The sequence below is a fragment of the Nothobranchius furzeri genome, chromosome 17 (genome assembly GCF_043380555.1).
Source record: "Nothobranchius furzeri strain GRZ-AD chromosome 17, NfurGRZ-RIMD1, whole genome shotgun sequence".
Classification (NCBI taxonomy): domain Eukaryota; kingdom Metazoa; phylum Chordata; class Actinopteri; order Cyprinodontiformes; family Nothobranchiidae; genus Nothobranchius; species Nothobranchius furzeri.
The window spans coordinates 26,249,317-26,263,910 of NC_091757.1; the positions used below are offsets into that span (position 1 = coordinate 26,249,317).

General features: G+C 45.7%; 1 protein-coding gene across 4 annotated transcripts in view; it reads right to left on the reverse strand.

The window, feature by feature from the left end:
- Positions 1 to 14,594, reverse strand: part of golga1 (golgin A1) — a 31,617-nt gene that overhangs the window by 5,825 nt on the left and 11,198 nt on the right. For 3 of the 4 annotated variants that reach the window (XM_015971824.3, XM_054731180.2, XM_015971822.3), the window contains 9 exons: positions 14,358 to 14,469; positions 11,838 to 11,921; positions 11,606 to 11,731; positions 11,381 to 11,476; positions 11,070 to 11,165; positions 5,442 to 5,537; positions 3,713 to 3,853; positions 3,499 to 3,573; positions 3,090 to 3,179 (listed from right to left, as the gene is read on the reverse strand). In XM_015971824.3, the coding sequence (XP_015827310.3) occupies positions 3,090 to 3,179; positions 3,499 to 3,573; positions 3,713 to 3,853; positions 5,442 to 5,537; positions 11,070 to 11,165; positions 11,381 to 11,476; positions 11,606 to 11,731; positions 11,838 to 11,921; positions 14,358 to 14,469 (916 nt within the window). The remainder of the gene's footprint in view (positions 1 to 3,089; positions 3,180 to 3,498; positions 3,574 to 3,712; positions 3,854 to 5,441; positions 5,538 to 11,069; positions 11,166 to 11,380; positions 11,477 to 11,605; positions 11,732 to 11,837; positions 11,922 to 14,357; positions 14,470 to 14,594) is intronic. The other variant, XM_054731181.2, reaches the window with a different exon arrangement.

Sequence of the window (14,594 nt, forward strand, 5' to 3'; positions counted from 1 at the left end):
ATGCCGCAGTTGAAGGGTGTCAGAAATAACACCAAATGAAATGTTTAACTTAGTTTATTTTATTTGAACCCAGTGGTTCGTTTCTGAAATGTTGGAGAATGAATCAAGTTCTGTTTGATGCAGAAAATAATAAAACGAATTCTACACTTCCAAATATATTTAAGATGTGTGTTTTATTCTTTCTGATAATAACACCAGCAGAAGGCTGTGGGCTGGATTAGGATTAAATTACCCAGTTGATGGATCTCCTTCACTAACCAGCTAACTACAAACCTTTCCACTAACCTGGGACCCACACCCTCATGTCCATGCTGTCTCTGGAGGAGCAGATAGGAGACAAGACCTCCTGTAACTTAAAATGAACCAACGCTTCCTCCCAGTTTCTCTTTAAGCTGATTCTAACATCAGTTTAGCATCATGAAACAAAAGAATAAAGTGGAACAAGAACTTCTATCTTCTATCTCTCTCTCCTTTTAACTTCTCCGTGTTCCTAAATAAAAGATGATTATGCTGCAGCCGCCGTCACTGACTCCGCCCCCTCCCCAAGACCGGATCTCCCTACATTACAACAAGCAGTCTGACTGAGCGCTTCCAGGAGAAATAATAATTAAATTATGAAAATAATAACGCGTGCTTGGAGGAGTCTCTCAGAGCCCTGCACTGAAGCCCTAGGTCCTCAGGTCGGCCCGGTCCGACGGACCTCGGGCCAGGCCAATGGCGTGTAATTACCTCGGACACGGGCCGGGCGCCTTTATTTTTAATCGAATTCATTAAAAAAATTGAAACACTAAATCACTCAAGAAAAGATTCCCATCTGAACATCTGAGCTGGACACTGCTCAGCGCAGCTCACTGTCAGCGTGTACATAAGGTCCACAGCGAGCTGAAGATGTGGAGAGGGGCTTGGAGCGCGTCGCAGAACCAGAGCGAATGCGGGAAGATTCCTCCCACTGAAGCGAGTGTTTTCCAAACCCGGTCTCTCAGAGAGACTTGTCACTTAGAAAATGTTCCCTGATGATGAAACTTTGGCTGAATAGTGCTTGTTCCTGTCTCCAATGTGGCGACACATCCAGGAGCCGTCTGAGGAGAATCCCAGAATCTCACATCCTCTTCAGCTCAGAAAGCGCCGATATGATTACGCACAAGCGTGACGCGTCAACCCGGTCTCACAGTAAGACCGGGTTGGGCCTGTTCAGGTTTACACAGACAATCTTTACATAGAATTGACTTACAGATTTAAAATTAATGCAGTAAAATATAAAGCATTTTATTTAAATATCCATTCATTATTTTACAAGCACAGTGTATGCGCCTGCCTGTCTGTCTGCTCTGTCTTCTCGATCCCCAGTGAGTCGTGGAGGATGGCTGCTTATACTGAGCCAGGATTCTCTGGAGGTTTCTTCCTGTTAAAAGGGAGTTTTCCTCCCCACTGTCCCTGCATGCTTGCTTAGTATGAGGATTACTGTAAAGTCACTGACACTAGTCAGTGACTCGAAGAAACCTGCTGGGTTCCTTAAATAGGAAACTTTTTTCTGATTGGCTTAATGACCTGACCAGAAAAGGGGCCTCATGTATCAAGCTTGCTTACGCACAAAATGGGGTCGGAAAACTGCGTAAGCCACTTTCCACACAAACGTTGGGATTTATGAAAGAAAACTTAGCGGAAAAATGTGCACAACTTTAAGTTGGCTAAGGACCTGGCTTACACACATGTTGGACATGGAGAGCACCTGCAGTGCTGCTGCTGAGAAGATACAATTATGAAATCCTGCAGCATTATCACTTGTACCGCTTCGTTTTCACACAGAACAAGACCCCCCCCCCCCCCCACACACACACACACACAGACACTCATACACACACGCGCACACTCACACAGCCTGAAGCGCAGAACACGGAATGCAGAATATCAGCAGGGGGACAGATTGAGACAGAACGTCATGCGTCTGTGACCCAATTGATCATACGCCCTGGCTAGTTGTACAGGGGAGATCTCCATTTGGCTGACTGGTTAGCGTGCGTGACTTTTACCCGGGAGTCTGGGGATCGAATTCTGATTGGACCATTTTTTATATCCACCACAGATCTCTCTGAAGAATTTACAACATAGACGGCTTCAGCAACGCTGTGTCACTCTGTGGATTTTCTCATATTTGTTTTGCAAAAGCACTTCCTTTCATTTCTCCACCTCACCCACAGGTACCTCAACTTCTGCTTGTGAAATTGCGCTTCCTTGATCTGCCTTGATCTACGGTCACCATGTCATTGGCGGAGCGCTGCAACAGCCGGCTTATGTTTATGCATGAGATCCACAAGGCACTTTGCATTGACCATTTATGGCAGTAAGTGGGCGTGGTGAGGGCGGGATGTTACTAGAATGCAGCTGAGAACATTTCTAAATAGTTTCTGATTCATGAAGCGGAGATTGCGTGCAGCTGTGTGTACTCCATGTTTGATAGATCACAAACCTGCTTGGCGTAAGTACTTTTTTTTGCTGAGCTTAAGTACGGGTTTAGTAAGGATTCTATGCAATGTTTGATAAATGAGATCCCTGAACTGCATTGGGATGTTTACTATGTGAAGTGCCTTGAGGCGACTCTTGTCGTTTGGCGCTATGTAAGTAAACTTGAATTGAATTGAACTTTACATGAATTAGCTCCACACAGTCAGTTTCTCCAGAGTTGGTCCTCATAGGCCTCTGTAGTCCACCCTGACATGCTGCCAACCAGCTTCTGGTCTAGATCCTGACCGAGTTCATTCTTCATCATCAGTGTTGTGCTTGTGTTTGTCCTCCTGCCTCTGTAGGAGACCCTGACCCCAGACACAGCAGCAGCTCCATCACAGAATGGAGATGCTGCTGTGGACCAGTCAACCCCTGTGGTTGGACCTTCAGACAGCTGCATGTCTGCAGAACTCAGTTAACAAAGTAACGGCGGAACCAGAACTCCTGCAGCACCGTGTGAGAAACCAGGAGGTCAAACAGGAGATCAGGCGGACTCTGTGTGTGTGGTTTAATATGTTAGTGGTAGTTTGTGACCCCTGACCCACTCCTGCTCCTGTCTACTACCAGGTGTGTTTTCATTCACAGACCTGGGCCTGTAGATCTTCCTTCTGTCGTCGAGTTTCATCCAGAGATCTGGAGATGTCAGCGCTTACCATCAGCTGGCTGTTCAGCTCCACCTGAGGGAGGAAATCAAGAGTTCTAATGCAGATCCATTCTGGAGTTCTGTCTGATAACAGGTTACCTACTGGTAGACCAGTGTGGTACCCTGAGTTGCTTCTACAGCTGAACTCTGAGTAACTGTGTCGTTTTTAACCACATGGACTTGAAACTTGGAATCGGGACTTCCCAGCATGACGGTTGGTGTATGAGTAGCACAACTCCAGCCTTCTACACACACTGATGTTTACATTACAGGTGACCCAACACCAATAAAGCTAGTCTCATCCTAAATGACTGAAGCAATTAGAAGTGAACTGGACATGAAAATGAACCCACCGCGCTCCGCTCCAGCTCCTCTGTTCTCTGCTGTAGAAGTGCGTTTGTCTCAGCGACCTGCTTCTCCAGATCAGTCTGACACACGAAACACAACATTAGTCAGCAAGGAACAAATATTTCCTAAAGCTAAAATAATGTAATCATAGAACTATTAGCTCCTTCTGCTGGAACATCATCAGCTAGAAGAAACGCGGAGAGAGGTCAGTAAACCTACCAGCCGGTCCTGAAGCATCCATTTGTCCGTCTGCAAACAGCTGACTCTTCCTTCCAACCTGCTGACCTTTTCCTGACTTTGCTGCTCTAATAAACACAACTGCTGGTCCAGAAAAGCCTTTTCAGCGGTCCACTCGCCTCGCTGCATCAGACAGAGCAGAGACTTCACATCATCACCAGACCTGAATGAGTGGGTCTTGCAGGATTGTTTTCTCCTACAACAAATGCCAGACTGCAACCACTTCAGACATTCAGGGTTCTATCCTTTCTAATGTTCACGATTTGATGATGACAGAGAGGACAAGTCGAGACTGATTAACCCTCTGGTTCATCGCACAGTCTGACTACATGAATTCACAACAGCTGCTGGCTGTGGGCCTGTTTCATTTGTGTTATTGGATAAAAAACAACACGAGAGCTTTTAATTAACAGCATTAACAGGTAATTTTATGATTTAAATCATCCATCCATGACATCTATTTTTGCTGCTTATCTGGAGTCAGGATGCGGGGGCAGTAGCCTAAGCAGATAGACCCCAGCCAATTGGGCTAGCTCCTCCAGGGGAATCCTAGCTGTTCCCTAGCTAGCCATAAAACATGTCTCTCCAGCGTGTCCTGGCGTGTCCTTTGGCCTTCTCCTGGTTGGACGGGCCCAGAAAACCTCACCAGGGAGGTGTCCAGGAGGCATCCTGACCAGATGCCCGAGCCACATCAACTGGCTTGATTTAAATCAATATTGTCTTATTCAGCATCATCAGTTACATCTACATGGCAAGGTTAGAGTGCTAATGACCCCGCAAGCATAAGGGGATCTAGATTTCACACAAAAACACAACGTTGTGTTTTTGTGTGATGCTGAACTTTCTGCTCAGTCGCTGGCTGTTTCTCAGGCTCTGAACCTGGAAACGGCTGCAGGCAGGAAACTCTGGAACTAGCCGTGACTCTGTCCCCTAGCCCATCACTGACACCGCTTATGGGCTTGGGCTGGTACGGTTGGAACCACATGGAAGCAGGTACTGAAAAGGTGGGGTCAAACTCAGGACCGATTAGGAACAGAAGGAAAGCTCCCAAAGTGAACTCCGGTGGCCGCTGGTGCAAACGTCTCTGGCCAAACCGTCAGAAACAGATGTCATGAGAGGAGCCTGAGGGCTGAATGTTCTCTAGTGGGTCCTGGACTCGTGTGGTAACTGGTAAGAATATGCAGGTTCCTGGAGGAGGATGAAGGAATTGATACCTTTGATTGGTCTCAATAATCTCCTGACCTAAATCCAACAGAACATCTTTAGAACATCATGTTTGGGTCAACCAGAATCCACCAGGTTGTACCCCAGGCTGTCCAACAGCTCAGTGATGCTCTGGTCAGGATCTGGGAGGACATCATCCACCAGCCCATATGGAGCATGCCTCGATGACCTGATGGCTGCCTGAAGCTAGTAACTGTGTGTGGCCGTGTTGAGTATCTGGACAACGCCACGCTGAAGTGGGCTGGACATGGAAATGTAAGGAGGCGTGTCTAAGCAGCATTCCAACACAGAAAAGCAGGTAGGAGATGACACAGGTCCGCCTTTATTCAACAAGAAAGGTACATTTATTTTAATTCAAGAACCCCTTTTAATGAATACTGAACCCCAAGTTTGTGTTTGATGAGTAGAAAGAAAGTTCTTCACGCCACCAACAACTGTGGAAAACATCCAATACTTTAGTAAAACACTGAATAAAAGAGCCGGATACCAGTTTCTCCTTGCTCTGCTGCTCCTCTGTGATCATCTGTTCTGTTCTCTTTAGTTTCTCAGAGCTTTCCAGAACCTGCTGCTCCAGGTTAGCAATCTGAAATACCAAAAAAATACTATAAACATCCTGTGAATGAAAAAGCCTCGTCAGGCTTTTTCTAACCCACTCTCTACTCTTTCTGCAGCTAATGCAGGTGACGGGGGTTAGAGAATATTTTCCTGTTCAGTGTTCATCTGAAACTCACATTTCAAAAGGAACAAGTTTCATATGTTTCTCAGTGGATCGCCTATTTAAATCAGAGTTCTGTTTCAACACGACCATGCGCTTGTAGATTAATTGGGTTGGTCTGGTTTGTGGAGCTGATAGCTGACTCAGCTCTTGGACCACTGCTCTTCAATCTCTACATGCTCCCCCAGTGACGGGTCATACACAGTAACAACATTACCCATCATAGCTATGCAGATGACACCCGGATCTACCTAGCTCTGTCACCTAGTGACTGTGGTCCCTTAGACTCTCAGTGACTGTCAGTGTTTGGAGCAAGTTCATGACTGGATGCAGTCAAACGTCCTCCAGTTAAACAAAGACTAGACAGAAGTTATAGTCTTTGGAAATAAGGATAGGATCGAGGTTATTGCTCAGTCTGGCTCAGGAGGAATAAAGACCCAGGTTAGAAATCTTGGTTCATCATTGATTCAGACCAGAGCTTCACTGGTTACATTAAGGTAAATGGCCTGTGTGTGATATAGCGCCTTCTAGAGTCCTGGAACCCCCCAAGGTGCTTTACAACACAATCATTCATTCACACACACATTCACACCCTGGTGGTGATGAGCTACACTGTAGCCACAGCTGACCTGAGGCGCACTGACAGAGTCGAGGCTGCCGAGCACTGGCGCCACCGGTCCCTCCGACCACCACCAGCAGGCAACGTGGGTTAAGTGTCTTGCCCAAGGACACAACGACAGCAACAGACTGAGCGGGGCTCGAACCTGCAACCTTCAGATTACGGGGCGAGCTCTTAACTCCTGTGCCACCGTCGCTAAGGCCATAACTAGATCAGTGTTTTATCACGTTAAGCACATAGCACGACTAATGGCTCTCATGTCCAGACAAGACCTAGAGAAACAGATTCATGTGTTCATCTCCAGCAGGCTGGATTACTGCAATGGTCTTTTGACTGGTCTTCCCAAAAATGCTGTGAAACAACTGCAGGCTCTGAGATCTTTAGTAAGCGGTCTGATGGTAGAACCTCGGGTCAGAACCAAACAGGGTGAAGATGCTTTTAGCTGCTATGCTGCACACAGTTTGAGTCAGCTTCAGATGACCTCAAATGGGCCCCAACTCTAGCAGCTGGGTTATAGATGATAAGTGATCTGCACTTGTATAGGGAGGCTAAAGCCGGGCGGACACTGTGCAACTTTTTCACTCGTAGCGTTCAGCTTCAGCTCAAACTGTACGACTTCCTCGCAGAGCAGATCTCACGAGTCATGTGCTCACACTGTACAACCCAGTTCTCGGATGCGACCTGACTGCTCACACTGTACGTCTGGTAGCAACACATCGGACCTAAAAATATGCTAAAAATAGCAGTTTTTACTCAACACGTCAGACTTTTTTGTCTTGTTTTGCCTGTTGTCCTTCGGGAGTGCTGCAGGAGGACACACAGGGATTTATGGGGGTTGGATGAGGAAAACGAAATAAAGAAAGTAAATCTGTGTTTTGTGATCAGTTTAATTTGACATGAACACGACAAACACGCTTTCTTGACAATCTTTGTGAGTAAAAAAACGTGTAGAAATAAAAACGAACAACGTGTGTTATTAGGGAAATAGCGGGCGAGCGGCGTTGATGCAGGATTGCGCATGCGCCGTGAGTGGTTCTGATACTGTTTGGGTTGCAGCTGCTTGCAGCGCCGCTTCAACAGTGCGATACCCTCACGAGGGACGAGCAAAATATTAAACACGCCAGAAGTCCGTGCGAGCTCACGACTGCCGATCGGTAGCTGGTCACGTGGTGTTAATCGCCTCTCGTAACCCCCGTACACTACACGACCGCTCGGCGCAAAACTCGCCCCGATCTCGTGGATTCTCGCACGACTGGAAAATCGGCTCAAAAAAGTGAAAAAGTCACACAGTGTACGCCCGGCTTAAGTCTCCCCCCTTCCGGTCGGCTCATGGGTCCCCGGAAAAACAAAAAAATGAAAGCAAGTCAACGGGGCTAAAAACGTAATTTTCTAAGCCGCTTTGCCTTAGACCCTGGATCACACATAAGGTATGCTGCAATTTAAATGAAAACTAATGATGGGTGTTTCCACCACTCCAGTCACGCAAGTTAAAATTTATCAGCTTGTAAAAGTTTGTAATTAGCATGACTACAAATCAGCTTGTCACATATGTGACGTCACCACATAACCTCCTCTCCCCTAGCGTAGCTGCTTCTTACCACATGACCAGATTTATGGTGGTTCTTTCCTCCTGTGGGAAGTTTGCTGAACTTACAGCCCTTCTCCCTCAGTTTTCTCCGTGTCTGGTTCGATGATGTCACATTCGTGAAGCGCATCTGTAGTCCTGGACTTATTTTCACTCAAAACCTAAAACTGCGTTTCCCCCCGTTTGAAAATAAGCGTCAGCTCTGAAGATGTTTGCAGCTGCAAAAGAAACGTCAACAAGGTAAAGAAAAACCTTATTTGAGTTTAAAAAAGAACCAAAAATGGAATTTGAAAATAAGCGCATTCTTGGTATCAAAAATCTTCTTTAAAATTTACGGACATCATATGTGAAATACATGGCTCAAAACAAGCGGAATTAGAAAATAACATTTTTAGCCCCGCTGACTTGCATTCATTTTTTTGTTCTTCAGGGGGACCCGTGGTCCGGAAATAGATGGGCGTGACTTAGGCTCCCTATAGCAAATCAGAGGACTCCAAAGCGCTTTACACTACAGTGTGTCATTCATCACACACATGTTCAATAACCAGACTGTATCTGGGCTATAACCAGACTGTAAGTGGGCTATAACCAGGCTGTAAGTGGGCTATAACCAGGCTGTAAGTGGGCTATAACCAGGCTGTAAGTGGGCTATAACCAGGCTGTAAGTGGGCTATAACCAGACTGTAAGTGGGCTATAACCAGGCTGTAAGTGGGCTATAACCAGGCTGTAAGTGGGCTATAACCAGACTGTAAGTGGGCTATAACCAGACTGTAAGTGGGCTATAACCAGGCTGTAAGTGGGCTATAACCAGGCTGTAAGTGGGCTATAACCAGGCTGTAAGTGGGCTATAACCAGGCTGTAAGTGGGCTACAACCAGGCTGTAAGTGGGCTATAACCAGGCTGTAAGTGGGCTATAACCAGGCTGTAAGTGGGCTATAACCAGACTGTAAGTGGGCTATAACCAGGCTGTAAGTGGGCTATAACCAGACTGTAAGTGGGCTATAACCAGGCTGTAAGTGGGCTATAACCAGGCTGTAAGTGGGCTATAACCAGGCTGTAAGTGGGCTATAACCAGGCTGTAAGTGGGCTATAACCAGGCTGTAAGTGGGCTATAACCAGGCTGTAAGTGGGCTATAACCAGACTGTAAGTGGGCTATAACCTGGCTGTAAGTGGGCTATAACCAGACTGTAAGTGGGCTATAACCAGACTGTAAGTGGGCTATAACCAGACTGTAAGTGGGCTATAACCAGGCTGTAAGTGGGCTATAACCAGACTGTAAGTGGGCTATAACCAGGCTGTAAGTGGGCTATAACCAGGCTGTAAGTGGGCTATAACCAGGCTGTAAGTGGGCTATAACCAGACTGTAAGTGGGCTATAACCTGGCTGTAAGTGGGCTATAACCAGGCTGTAAGTGGGCTATAACCAGACTGTAAGTGGGCTATAACCAGGCTGTAAGTGGGCTATAACCTGGCTGTAAGTGGGCTATAACCAGACTGTAAGTGGGCTATAACCAGACTGTAAGTGGGCTATAACCTGGCTGTATCTGGGCTATAACCTGGCTGTAAGTGGGCTATAACCAGACTGTAAGTGGGCTATAACCAGGCTGTAAGTGGGCTATAACCTGGCTGTAAGTGGGCTATAACCAGACTGTAAGTGGGCTATAACCAGACTGTAAGTGGGCTATAACCAGACTGTAAGTGGGCTATAACCAGGCTGTAAGTGGGCTATAACCAGGCTGTAAGTGGGCTATAACCAGGCTGTAAGTGGGCTATAACCAGGCTGTAAGTGGGCTATAACCAGACTGTAAGTGGGCTATAACCAGGCTGTAAGTGGGCTATAACCAGGCTGTAAGTGGGCTATAACCAGACTGTAAGTGGGCTATAACCAGACTGTAAGTGGGCTATAACCAGGCTGTAAGTGGGCTATAACCAGGCTGTAAGTGGGCTATAACCAGGCTGTAAGTGGGCTATAACCAGGCTGTAAGTGGGCTATAACCAGGCTGTAAGTGGGCTATAACCAGGCTGTAAGTGGGCTATAACCAGGCTGTAAGTGGGCTATAACCAGACTGTAAGTGGGCTACAACCAGGCTGTAAGTGGGCTATAACCAGGCTGTAAGTGGGCTATAACCAGGCTGTAAGTGGGCTATAACCAGGCTGTAAGTGGGCTATAACCAGACTGTAAGTGGGCTATAACCAGGCTGTAAGTGGGCTATAACCAGGCTGTAAGTGGGCTATAACCAGGCTGTAAGTGGGCTATAACCAGGCTGTAAGTGGGCTATAACCAGGCTGTAAGTGGGCTATAACCAGGCTGTAAGTGGGCTATAACCAGACTGTAAGTGGGCTATAACCTGGCTGTAAGTGGGCTATAACCAGACTGTAAGTGGGCTATAACCAGACTGTAAGTGGGCTATAACCAGACTGTAAGTGGGCTATAACCAGGCTGTAAGTGGGCTATAACCAGACTGTAAGTGGGCTATAACCAGGCTGTAAGTGGGCTATAACCAGGCTGTAAGTGGGCTATAACCAGGCTGTAAGTGGGCTATAACCAGACTGTAAGTGGGCTATAACCTGGCTGTAAGTGGGCTATAACCAGGCTGTAAGTGGGCTATAACCAGACTGTAAGTGGGCTATAACCAGGCTGTAAGTGGGCTATAACCTGGCTGTAAGTGGGCTATAACCAGACTGTAAGTGGGCTATAACCAGACTGTAAGTGGGCTATAACCTGGCTGTATCTGGGCTATAACCTGGCTGTAAGTGGGCTATAACCAGACTGTAAGTGGGCTATAACCAGGCTGTAAGTGGGCTATAACCTGGCTGTAAGTGGGCTATAACCAGACTGTAAGTGGGCTATAACCAGACTGTAAGTGGGCTATAACCAGACTGTAAGTGGGCTATAACCAGGCTGTAAGTGGGCTATAACCAGGCTGTAAGTGGGCTATAACCTGGCTGTAAGTGGGCTATAACCAGGCTGTAAGTGGGCTATAACCAGACTGTAAGTGGGCTATAACCAGACTGTAAGTGGGCTATAACCAGACTGTAAGTGGGCTATAACCAGGCTGTAAGTGGGCTATAACCAGACTGTAAGTGGGCTATAACCAGACTGTAAGCAAGCATTGAACCCCTACCACAGAGTTGTTCCATCGCATCGGATAGAAGCTATCAGAAACAGAAGTGCCTGGTGCTGTTTTGGCCCACCTGTGTGTCTGTTCTCTCCCTGTAAGCCCTGGAGGAGTCCTCTTTATGGCGAAGAAGATTCTGCAGATCAGAAATGCTGCAGCTCATTCTGGATACCTGAGGCCAGACAGGACAGACGACCTCAGATGTGTTCAGAAAAGTGAAGTTCAAAGATACTTCACCCCTTTTATGTACTCGTTTTGATTCTTTGTAAAAAAGTCTTTCATTGTTCCTTCACACTGCCAGCAGAGCTCTGCAGCTTCCTCATTAGGCATCATGATCCTTTCCTTAGACTACATAATAATAACAGTAGCAACATCAACATGTTTCACCTGTGCCTCCAGGGAGCTGACCGTGTCAGCATGATTTGTCCGAACAGATAACAGCTCTGCTCTGGTGTTTTCTAGACTCATCTCCAGACTGGATTTCTGAAAAGCCAACAACAGTACCAATAAACAGCTGATCTTTCTCTAAAACATCAGCTTGATGCCAAAACAGTATGTCCTCCTGGTAAAACAACAGCATTAACCCTAGTCACATGAAAAAGCCCACCAGACCTCCTGCAGCAGCTCCTGGAGATGCTCGTCCTGACTCAGGTTCCCCTGCAGTCTTCTCTCTAAAGAAGACACCTTCTTCTGAAACTCCACCAACAAGCGCTCCTTGTCCTCCTCCGTCACAGCAGCCTGACGAGACAAACACCACACCAGACAGTAGGCTTTCACGTTGTCAGGTAGTAATTACGTTTGGATGAAGTAAACCTAAGTCATCATTCTGCAATCTTTTTCAGACCTTTTGTTGCTGCACCTTCAGTGCATCATGCTCAGCCTGTAAATCACGGAGGGACTTCTCCAATGTTGCCACCATATTCTGTGACTGAAACAACCAGTTAAAGACCCACTCCTATGAAAATCATGTTTTTCCATTTGTAACATATTCTTGAGGCATTTCTTGTTCTGCTACAGGACAAATCTAAAGAAATGTAAGCTGAAAATTGCATTTCTGAGTATTTCTATATTCAAACTGATGTTAAGAAAATGAATATTTAATGACTTTTAAATATTAAATGGTTCGCTCAACTGGTAAGGCACCTGACTAACACTCAGGGGACGTGGGTTCAAATCCAGGCTTTAAGTTTTACTGCGTGTACTGTATTATTGTGCAGTAATACAGTAATAAGACGTCCACAGATGGTCATTAAATGTCCAAATGAGACACGCAGAAAGACGTTGAATTTACAGCCAGAAAAGACCTGCCTCTTCACCTCCGTGCGTCTCCCGGTTCAACTTTCCTTTGGGACTATTTTTCAACCATGACGTGACGTATATGTAATAAATATTATTTCATATTATAAATATATATTCTGGATGGACGTGTATGGCGGCGTGAACCCCGAGTTCGCTTTACGCCACACAACTCTGGTGCAGATCCAGGAAGGTTCTGCTGCTGCTGCTATATACAGGCAGCCAGCACACAAAGCTGCCAGATTTCTTCGGATTAGTTTAGAAAGTTGAACCGAGCTCGTGCATCTCCTGTTAGAGCGGGTGGGGGGGGACCATTTCACCTCTTCACCTCCGTGCATCTGCCAGCAGGTGGAGTGAAGGAGGAGCTCAGAGCAGCAGACAGAGCAGGTGGATGACTTCTGTTGGGAACGTTACTTTTAAAAAGTAATTAGTTATAGTTACTGATTACTTTGTCAAAAAAGTAACTCAGTTACTTACCGAGTTACAAGATTATAAAAGTAACTAATTACCAAAAAAATAACAATTTTTCCCTTTTTTCATTAAAGAATGTAAGACAAATGGGTTCCCCTCTTAATTAAACTTACTTCATTTACTATAAATGACTACAATAGTGAAATATAAATGACTAATGACTGGAACATAATAAAATGTATGTCCAAATGTTTTTATAAAGTAATTATTAACTGAATAATTGAAATAAATGGGCATCTAACTGGATGAACTACAAACAGGAACATTACACTAATCTAGACTATTAAAAGGTCACTGTGTGATATTTAACAAGACCCCAATCAGCTAACATTAATAATTGCAAATAGAAACACCTGTAAAGGTTCCTGAGCCTTTAAATGGTCTCTCAGTCTAGTTAAATTACTGAAATAAATGTCATTTTGCACAATATTCTAATTTTTCCAGTTTGGTGTGTTTTTAGCAGCGTTTCTGTTGCTGGTAATCTAGTAAAGGTTAAATAAATAAATAAAATCCTTTAAAATGACACTAGAAGAGGCACAAACCTGATGGAGGACTTACATTTACTAACGTGGGTCAGACCCAACCACAGAAGAGCTGAAGCTGGGTGGTAAACACACACAGGTAGTTCTAGTAACACCTGAGCTCCATGCTGTCTGAGACTGATGCATCAGTGTTACAGCGGGACTAAAGAATGATCAGAGACAGGTTACAGCTGGGTGATCTAGGAAGGTAGAAGATCAGGATGTCTGAGTGGTGAACAGGTGAGCGGACCTTCGGGACGTCCCGCTGTCACGCCAAGAAGGGCGCTGCTGCAGATTCACGCCTGCTGCAGCGACTCTGCGGGTCTGCAGCTGCGGACTATTCATCACGTCTTCCTCGTTCTTCACGGGCCGTGATGCGTTTGGATGAAAACATCCGCTTCGTTAGCTCCCAATCAGCTAAACGCACCGCGCTGCTGAATTAGTAATGCACACATTTTCTAATCAGTAACGGAAACGGCGCTATGATAAAAGAAGACCGTAACTAATTAGATTACTAGTTACTGAAAAAACTCTTTTTAGTAACGACGTAATTTTAAATGGCGTTATTCCCATCACTTCTTCTAAGCAACAAAAAATATATGTTTTACCAAGGATGAACAAATGCATTTCCTGACGATTACCTCAGACCACCTGCTCTGAGCTCCTCCTTCACTCCACCTGCTGCACGGTGCTGCTTTGTCCTCTCTGATCGGCTCGAGAGCGAGCGGGCTTGGTCCAACTTTCTAAAGTAAACTGAAGAAATGTGGCTCAGCCTGGATTTGAACCCGGGTCCCCTGCATGTAAGTCGGGTGCCTTACTAGAGTGTCCCTGTCCTCCGCTCCGCCCACAACCCAGAGGCAAATTTTTAATGAGCTACTGCCACTATATAGAAACTAAGTACTAGAAAACAGCACAAGCTTTGTTATTTAGGCTAAAATCAGCATAATCTTAGCTTAAAGACCACGGAGAAGTACCGTATTTAAAACTGCTACAAACGATTATTAGAGTGGGACTTTAAAAATAATCCCTCCATGGAGAGTTTAGCAGAGCCAGATATGTTCGAGTTTAGCGCTCACCATCTGGAAGTCTTCAGAAACCTGCTGGATGACCGACTGCAGCTCTTGGCATCGTGCTTCCAGCTCACTGACCTTCTGCTCATCTTCTTCTTGGAGCAGCAGGAGTTCTTCTCTGCACCGTCAGAGGCAGATTTATTCATTTTTATCAAGTGTAAAAGCTTTTTAGCCATAGATTTAGGTTTGATTTAGTCATTTGTGTAATTTTTATGCAGATGACGGTTTATAAATACTGAGAGG